At 39.3% G+C, this 10,225-nt stretch overlaps 1 protein-coding gene across 1 annotated transcript; it reads right to left on the bottom strand.

Annotated features, from left to right (window-relative positions):
• Positions 1-8,582: 8,582 nt before the first annotated feature.
• LOC145076056 (uncharacterized) lies at positions 8,583-9,197 on the bottom strand. The gene has a single exon (XM_079022068.1). It carries the CDS (start codon positions 9,195-9,197, stop codon positions 8,583-8,585), a length of 615 nt encoding a protein of 204 aa, XP_078878194.1.
• Between the last annotated feature and the right edge of the window lie 1,028 nt (positions 9,198-10,225).

Below are 10,225 nucleotides of genomic sequence, written 5' to 3'. Positions count from 1 at the left end.
GCAATTTATAATATAAAAGCATAAATAAGTTTAGTAAAACATTTGAAACACAATTATTAGTTTAAGGAAAGATCGACTTGGTGTCAATCTATAAAACAATTTAAGGCATAAGTTTGATAAAACAATATAAGTATAAGAAACATTTGTTTGAATCACAGTTGTAAATGAGTCTGAAATATGATAAACAGAGTAAGAAGTACAGTGTAATAATTAGTTTGAAACATAATAAATGTTTATAAAAATCATTTGAAGGAAACTGTTTGGTAAAACGGCTAATGAGTAGCCAAAACTATTGAATGCTGTATATTAATCACATGTGATTGATGTAATAAGTAATATGATCCTACTTACTAATCACATGTGATTGACATAATAAGTAGCATGATTCTACTTGTATCCCCCCCATAAAACATTTAAAATAGTTTAAAACATTAATTAAGGGGTATGAACTCACCTGTAGTATGTGACTGGAATTGAACGGGCTGTTATCGTACGGAAGGATTGGACAAGTGCTTGGTGTCAAGTGATGACTTAGACACACACAATGATCCTAATTACATATGAGGACATATGTATATTAATAATTAGAGATTAAATCACTAATTATACAAGTATAAACATTTAAGCGCGAGGACAACACTTTTGGTCAAGTGCTAGGAGGCTAATGGGTTGCAACAAAGAAGTGCAATGCCCCTAATGGAAGTTTAAGGTCAAAAGACCATATTCATTAGAGTTTACGGCCCAGGGGAGTAAGCTCATGGCCGTAAACTCTCAATCAAGGCTTGGAATGGAGTTTGGAAGTACTACAACCTTAGAGGGGAATTGTTTCAAGGCTATACAAGAGTTTAAGGTATCATATTGACTCCTAAGGGGAGTTTACGGCCCAAAGACCCTTTTCCCTTGGAGTTTACGGCCGTAAACTCCCTTGGGAGGGTTCTTATTGTCCCTTCTAGTCCCTAACATTTCTAGGAACAAGTCTAGGCTTCAACACTTGGATTAAGGAAGGTTTATGGCATTAAATGGAACCATTTGATGGAGTTTACGGCCATAGAACTCTTTGGGCCGTAAACTCCCTCACACAAGAGGTTCTAAGAATTTTAACTAGTCCATATCTCATCTAGGTACTTGCCCTAAAAGTCTCTTGGCCTAAGGAAGTGTCTAGGGTGTCCTTTGACCCCTCTAAAGGAGTTTACGGCCCAAGAAATACTCTTGGCCGTAAACTCTTCAACACTTGAGCTTTTCATGATTTTTCTAGGTCCTAAACCCATTAAGGTGCTTGCTAAAAATGAAGACTAAGCCCTAGGAAGAGTTTGAAGGGGTTTTGGCCCTAAATCTTGGAGTTTACGGCCTAAGGAGCATCTTGGCCGTAAACTCCCTTCCAAAGTGGGTTTCTAATTGTTTTGTTGGCCTAAGACATGTGTTTAAGGCTTCTAGGTTCTTGTTCTAAGGCTAAAGGATCACAAGGCACTCATTTGTGCCCTTTACTTGGAGTTTACGGCCCAAGAGGTGGTTCCTTGGCCGTAAACTCCTCAAACTAAGTGGTTTTGATTTGTTTCTAGCCTCTAATAATCATACACTAAGTCCTTAGTTAGATGCCTAACACGGAAATGGGACTAGGTGGCCTTTAGGCTTGATTTTGGAGTTTACTCCCCAAGAACGTTCTTGGGCGGTAAACTCCCGGATCTTGTACTTTGGACATGTAAATAATGTTATTAAGCATATAACAAGTATTAAAACACATCTATGAAAGTAGACTCACAATCTGGGATGAAAACCCGAAGATCCGTGAGAGAGTATTTGGCTTTTCTCTAATTGGAAATCAAATAATGAACCAATTTGGTTCAGAATTCTATTTATAGTCCCGAGATTTTTGGCAGAAAATATTTCTATTCTCGGAATGGATTCTAATACCTAGAGTAATGGATTCACAGTGTTGCACAAAATCCTAGTGCAACCACTCTCCTAATAACTCCTTAGGTGTAAAACCCTAAAACTGCCCAAACTTATTCCATAAGTTTGAATTTTTACTGAAACTGCTCTACTTCTATTGGATTGATATGGTTTGATTTGAATGGAAAATTTCGGATTGTCACACCCAGTAATCAAGAACTTCTAGAGTACTATTACTTATAGTTTTAGAGGGATTGGGAAGTAGAAGGTTGCATATGTTGTGTATCAGGTCGGATTGTTAGTCACGCAAAGGAGACAGCATATGGCTAACAGATAAGAGAAATTTCATATATAAAATGCAGAGAAATAGAGTTGCATATGTTACAGTCTAGGTCGGATCTCTTCCAATCACGCAGAGGAGGTTACATATGACTAACAGATAGAAAAAGAAAGAAAATGATTTTCTACAGACCTAATTTATCGGAATTTACCAGTCGCCCCATCAATACCGAAATTAAGGACATAATCCACACATCGAGGAAAAGTTAAACCACGGTTCCAGATATGGGTTCATTTAATGTGACGAGTAGATTCCTATATATATCTCCCTGCTCAACCTATCCAAGCGTCGTATTGTCAAGCTAAACGAATCTAACTAGGTCAAGATTTGTCAAGTCTATAAATTACCTAAGTTCAACTCTGCCTAGTCAAGTCCATTTAGAATCTTTTGTGCCTACCGACGCATCAAACCAGAGCAAAGACCCTCCAACTTTGGGTACGTTACGCAGACTCAGGTTGCCTGTTATCACTTGATAATATCACTTCCCAGTCCTTCAACAACAAACAAAATTATTAGCGACAATATTTTTTGAATTTTCTGAATTTTTGATGTTTTTGGATTTTCTAAATTTTCTAATAATTTTTTTTATTTTTTTATTTCTCCCCCTAAATTTGTGCATAGAAGAGAAACGAAAGTAAATGTGCAAATTTAAACTATCCTAAAACAAAAATTAACCCTCAAAATGAATCATTTTCAAAAATCCTTCAAGCACATCGAATCGAGCTTTGTTAAACGTCTTTGTGAACAGATCCGCCACATTATTTACAGTGGGAACCTGTTCGAGCCGGATGAGCGAACGCTCATAAAAATCTCTGATGAAATGACTTTTGATGTCAATGTGCTTGATTTTGGAATGTTGGACAGGATTTTTAGTGATTTGAATAGCAGCCTCATTATCACAGTGAATTGGGGTTTCTAGATAGTTCAAACCATAGTCCAACAGCTGATGTTGGATCCAGATAACTTGAGAGCAGCACGCCGATGCAGCAACGCATTTCGCTTCTGCTGTAGAAGTAGATACCGTATGCTGATTCTTGCATTGCCACGACACTAGTCTATCACCAAGGAACTGACACCCTCCTGATGTTGATTTCCTGTCAAGCTCACAGTCTCCATAATTACTGTCCGCAAAAGCATATAAATCAAATTCAGAATTTTTCGGATACCAAAGACCCAGTTTTGGGCTGCCTTTGATATACCGAAAAATCCTTTTGACATCAATAAGATGTGAAAGTTTAGGATTACCCTGATAGCGAGCGCATTGACACACTGCAAACATGATGTCGGGACGACTTGCAGTGAGATACATCAAGGAACCGATCATCAATCTATGGCGACTTTGATCTACGGATTCGCCATCAATATCTGGAGTCAGCAGGGGTCTTTCAGCCATGGGAGTTGATGCAGGCTTTGCGTCTGAAAATCCAAACTTCTCAAGAATATATTCAACATACTTTGCTTGGTGTAGCAGGATTCCAGTTGAATTCTATTTGACCTGACGCCCCAGAAACATGGTCATTTCACCTTGAGAACTCATCTCAAATCGCTTCTTCATCACGCCTTCAAATTCTTTGCAAAGCTTTGGACACGTGGACCCGAAGATGATGTCGTCAACATAGATCTAAACCAGTATCTGATCATCACCCACATGCTTGATGAATAAAGTTTGATCAATAGTGCCGCGAGAGTAGCTGTGCTCGAGCAAGTGCTTTGTTAGAGTCGCATACCACGCTCGAGGAGCTTGATGTAACCCATGCAACGCCTTGTCCAACTTGTAGACATGATTAGGGAAATTTGAGTTAACAAATCCAGGGTGTTGATCAACGTAAATTTCTTCCTTCACCTTGCCATACAGGAAGGTAGTCTTGACATCCATTTGGTAGAACATGAAATTCTTGTAAGAAGCATATGCGAGAAAGATTCGAATAGCTTCCAGACGAGCCACGGGAGCATACACCTCAGTATAATCAAGACCCTCGACTTGTCAAAACCCGCGAACCACCAACCTTGCTTTATTGTGTACAATTACACCATAATCATCTTGCTTATTACGATAGACCCAATGCATGTCAAGAGACCATTTGCCCTTTGGTAACTCAACCAATTTGTAAACCCCGAGTTTTTCAAACCGATTTAGCTCTTCATGCATCGCATCTACCCAAATGAGTTCATTCAAAGCCATTTTAACATTTTTGGGGTCTATTTGAGATAAAAGGAAGAGTAAAGACATTCATTTACGTCTCCAGTCTGACTTCTGGTTTTAACTCCATCACCCAGTTGTCCAATGACATTTTCGATCGGATGATCGCGTTGAATTCTGGAAGGTATGTCTTGGCTGATATCATTGAGAGAAATAGGAAGAGTGTGAATGTTGAAACCTCCATCATCTGCTGATTGAATCCTATTAGATGACTCAGCTATGAACTCATTTGCAATTTCTTCAGGAAAGAGGAGTTCCAAAAATGTTGGATTGACAGCGGAAGCGTCTCTAGACATGAACTCTCTCTCAACAGGTGTAAGAGGTGTAGCTTCAACATTAGGAGTTCCAGTCAGAGCCTTAGACGCTGGACTAGTTGGTTGCGTAGAAGACTCCCCCTTAGATGGAGCAGAGGACTCCCCCTAAAATGGAGCAGAGGACTCCCCCTCAACCGTTGGGGGTCTATAGACAACCTCTTCATCTTTGTCTTCGTCTTCAAAAACATTCTTCAAACTAGAAGGAGATCCACTTGAATTATCTGAAGACACATTGAAAGATCTGAATAGCGATGTGTAATCAAATAACCAATCGAGACCCACTCGAGCGTCTATTTCATTCTCCTCCAGCCAACGCACGTCATAGGATTCAACGATCTGCTTAGTCCTTTTGTTGTAAACCCTATACGTGGTGCGTGCAACATACCCCACGAAGTAACGGTCATCAGCTTTGGCATTGAATTTAGGGTTGGATTCTAAGTGAAGAAGGGTGCAAGGGAAACCAAATACATAGAAATGCCTGACAAAAGGCTTGTGTCCATAGAGAATCTCGTACGGTGTCTTCATCTGTGCTTTGTTGATTAGAACACGATTCTGCACGTAGCAAGCAATGTTAATCGCCTCGGCCCAAAAGAAAACAGGTAGTTTGGAGTCACAAAGCATTGTCCTTGCGGCGTCTTTCAATGTTCTGTTTCTCCTTTCAGCAACACGATTTTGTTGAGGCGTGTGAGCAGAGCTATATTGACGCACTATTCCATTTTATGCGCAAAAATGGTCAAGAACTGCATTCTTGAACTCAGTTCCATTGTCGGTACGAAGCGCCTTCACTTGTTTATTGGTTTGCTTCTCAATCATCACAATGAACTTCTTTATCAGATCAGCAACCCCCACTTTGTTGGATAAGAAGAAGACCCACGTAAACCGAGAGAAACCATTAATCACAACTAGACAGTATGAGCTTCTGTTGATGCTCAGGACGTTGACCGGGCCAAATAAGTCCATATGGAATAGTTGGAGCACTTGACTAATTGATTTGATTTGCTTGGGCAGATGTGGTTTCCGATGATGTTTGCCTTGAGCACAAGAAACACACTTTTCAAATGTGATAAAGTCTCTGACAGGGAGGCCTCGGACCATCTCATTTTTCGCAAGACGATTCAGGTTTTTCGCGTTAGTATGACCGAGTCTTCGATGCCACAGCATTGAGTTGTGTTCGGAGACCTTTGAGAATAGACAAGTGACTTGTTCAGGTAGGTTACTGTTCATATCAATAATGTAAGCATTTCCATCCCGTTTAGATTTGACTTGAATCTATTCTTCTGGGATGACAATGCCTGGCTTGAGAATCATACACTCTTTATCAGTAAAATGGGTAGAGTAGCCTTTGTCACATATTTGGGAAACGCTCAACAAGCTGTGCTTTAACTCGGGAGCGTAGTTGACATTTTCGAAGCTCAGCACTCCATTCGTAATAGTTCCGCGCTGTGTGATCTTTCCACCATCTCCGCCCGCTAAGGAAACATAACCCCCATTAAAAGATTGAATTTCGCTCAGTTGGGAGATGTCTCCAGTCATATGCTGGGAGCAGCCGCTGTCGACGTACCAAGGACGAACAACATTCCTCCGCAACTGTTCCTACAAAATGAGCGGAATCATTTAGACTTAGGAACCCAGGTCATCACTATCCTGGGCTTCCCTTTTGGTTTCTTTGAATCATTTTTCAGTATTTTCAAATTTGGATCTTCATTCGTACTTTCTTCAGAGGATTTCAATGATGAATTAGAAAGGGATTTGGGCTTCCATTGATATTTAGGTTTTACAAAATTATCAGTTGGTTTTGAAATTGGTTTCTTAAAGGTTTGCCTTGAGCCTCTGGATTTTCCACCAGAGTAGGTTGAAGATCCAAAGCTGCGTTTTGATGAAACCGATCTTGGCGCAGCCTTGTTTGGTTTTGGCAAACGATTGTGAGTTTTGTTAGTAAAAACCCTTTTATTCTTTTGTAAAACAGCCCTTTTTCTGCCTCTATCACCTTTCCAATCATCATTTTGAGAACGAGATCTTGAGGAATTTCTAATTAAAGACCTTCCCCGAGATTCATTCTCTCCTCTTGGTGACAAGTAATTCACAAAGATCCTATTTTAACAATTTCTAGCTATATGACCACCAACACCACAATTAAAACAAATCTGTTTATTATTTGAACTTGTATTGCATTTTTTAGATTTATTTTCTTTACAGACACTCTTACTCTTCTCAGAAGAACATGCATGAGAAATAGGTTGAGAAATAAGTGAAGGTGCCTCAATCGTTTTGACTTGTGGAGTTGATGATTCTTCATGAGAATCACAAGCATCAGAATTACCAAACAATTCATCAAACATATCGAAAAAATTAAAAGTATCAGATGATGAGCCAACACAAGAAACATTTTCAGTCTTAACATCAGAAACACAATCAAAATTGTTCATAACAGAAATATCAGATTTAAAAACAGAAACAGATTCTCCAGTTTCATGCTTTGCCTGATCTAATGGTTGATCTGTAAAGGAAGTAGAAACATTAGTACTTTCAATGTTGATAAAACCTCTTGAAACAAAACCGGATGGTTTGCCATAAACCAAATCTGATTCATTGGCTTTCTCATCCTGGGTTATTGGTTGAGACTGATACGAATGATTATATGGAGGGGGAACCCTATCATATCCCAAACCCTTTTGTTGGTTTTGTTTGAACTGCATACAATGATCTATCATATTGGCAACTACCTTGCTTGATACATCAAATTTTCTGAAATCAAAATTTGCAGTTTCAAATTGTTCTTTTAATGTATCAAGCTTGGTAATTAACTCATCATTTTGTCTCTTAACGTAATCATACAGTTCACACTTCTCACTATATTCTGATTGAATTCTTCTAAAGTCTTTTATTTTAGCTTCTAGTTGGGCCTTAAGGGGTTTTTGTCCTTTCCTAAGTTGATAACCCTCGTATCTAAGGTCCTCTACTTGCCTACGTAAGACTTCAATTTCATCACGAAGAAGTTTAACATATTCTTTACAAGCAAAAGAACAAGAAGGTAGATTTACCTCGCTTTTCTTAGGCTCGGAAGAGGTAGATACCATTAGGGAAAGCTGTAGTTCCATCATCTCTGCTTCGGGATCAGCATCATTATTCTTTGAAGCAATATCATCAATTTGAGCTAGGTTAGCATTTTCTGGCCCTGAGATATTCAAGGCTTAAATTTGGTCCTCCTAGTCAAATTATTGAGCAACCATAGTTGTTTCTCCATTGGCTGTAGCTCCTGCAGGATTGTTTCCCACTGCAACCATCTGCCTGTTGTTGTTGATTCTGCGATCTGGCTTCGGGAAATCATGACCAAAATGACCAGGCTCATGGCAGTTGAAACATCTCAGCATGCTTTTATTGAATCCCACCTTCTTGTCAGCATTCATGGCCCAGTTGTTTGTCCCGGTCTTCTTGGCGAATTGTTTGGCTTTGAAAACAGCCATGGCAATTTGCCACGTGATGTCCATTTCCTCCACATCTTCAGGATGTATCTGGTCCAAATCAGCAAATGATAGCCGGGGTGGAAGATCTCCAGCTACAAAGGCATTGTAACAGTTAACTAGCCCAGTGGCTAGAGCCAGATTTTCATCAGATTCTTTGGTGTTTGAAGAAGAGGCTTTAGCTGACACATTGGGAGCATAAACGGTTTGTGGAATGACAAATGGCACATTTGAAGTTTGATGGTGAGGGATGGATGGTGCAGCATTGAAGGTTTGAATCTGAGGTTGTTGAACTGCGAAAGCTTGACCTGAGGGAGTCATGAAAAATGATAGAGCATTGTTGGATGAAACTCCAAGATTTGCAGTAGAGTATGAATTCACATGATTGATTTCTCTCTGTTTGTCATCATGTCACATGCTTTGATGACCGCCATGATTTCTGCAAGAGTGAGGTGATTCAAATCCTTGGTTTTCTTAATCAAAGCAACGTTCATATCCCATGATCTAGGAAGAGCATTCAGAAGTTTCTTGTTGATTTCTGACTTGGTCAAGAAAATCCATGAAATGTTCATGTCAGTTGTGAGAGCAGTGAACCTTTGCAATTGAGCTTCAAGAGTCTCTCCTGGAATGTAGTTGAACATGTTGAATTTCTGTTTCAGCATGTCCTGCCGACTCTCTTTCATATCTTCATTGCCCTCATAGGCCTCAATAAGAGCTTCCCATAGAGTTTTAGCTAAAGTGTACTCAAGAAAACCTTGAGCAATATCAGGAGTTAATGCCATGGTTAAAGTGGCTAATGCTCTTTCCTGTTCCTCAACCAATTCAAATTCCTCATCAGTGTAGTTCTCAACAGCTTTGTCAATCACTTGACCTCCAACTGTCATAGTGACTCTAACAGGATTTCTAAGAATGCTTCTCCAGATCTTGAAATCTTTCATTTTAATGTATTTCTCTAATCTGTACTTCCACTCGGGAAAGCCTTCAGCAGACATTAACCTTGGAATACGCGTAGAAGTGCCATAACAACATCAAGTTCTTGAAAATGAGTTTAACTTTGAGAATCCATTTGAAAGTAATTTAATAGTTCCAAAGAGGTTTACGGTTTAAAAATTAAGCTGATTACGACAGTAAACGGAGTTCACGGTTGATGAATTTGCGACCATAAACTGGGTTTACGGTTTAAGTTCACGGTTGATGAGTTTACGATTTATGGATTTACTGTTCTTCGATCCTGATTACGGTTCTTGAGTTTTAAGCGTTTACGGTTGATGAATTTCTCCTTTTACGACCGTAAGCTAAGTTTACGGTTGGGCAGTAAACTCACAAACAACCTTCAAAACACGATTTTAAGATGAAATTCGTCCCTTCAAAGCCCAGAACGTAGAAACTAAGGCTCGAACAGTGGGAATGGCAGCTTAAACACTCAAAATATCGATCGAATGACTTTTAGATACTAGTTCTTGCTCTGATACCAATTGTAAGTCCCCAAAAATGCTTGTGTATCAATCAGATTCGTTTGATGGTGCGGAATCCCAATCAAACGGATGATGCTAGATCACAAATAGAAGAGAAGGAGAAGAAGAAGAAGATGATGAATCTATGTATGATATGATTAGAATGAAGATTCGGATACAAAGATTCACACACACAAAACTTCTCTCTAGTTTCTCTCTCTAGAACACCTTCAAATGCACACACTTAAGCTCCTCTAGTGTTATCACTCCATTCCTCACACCCTCAGCCCTATATATATACACACGGGAAACATGGGTCATAAACAGGGTTTACGACCGTAAACCTGTTTACGGCTGTAAACACCTCCCTGGCCGTAAACACATATAAGATATTACATAAAAACACAAATTCCTAGAAAAGCAAAGTATAAACCATAATATTGACCCAACAAGCTTGCTACTCAAGTGGCGATCGTCTAGATGAAGACTGGAGAAAGCCTAAGAAGAAGTGGTTGCCCTATGATGAGTATAAAAAGACCAAGGAAGAAAAGTATGAACAAAGAAGG

The sequence above is a fragment of the Lactuca serriola genome, chromosome 9 (assembly GCF_051521515.1).
Source record: "Lactuca serriola cultivar US96UC23 chromosome 9, Lser_US96UC23_V15, whole genome shotgun sequence".
Classification (NCBI taxonomy): Eukaryota; Viridiplantae; Streptophyta; class Magnoliopsida; order Asterales; family Asteraceae; genus Lactuca; species Lactuca serriola.
This window is presented reverse-complemented; position numbering and strand designations above follow the sequence as displayed.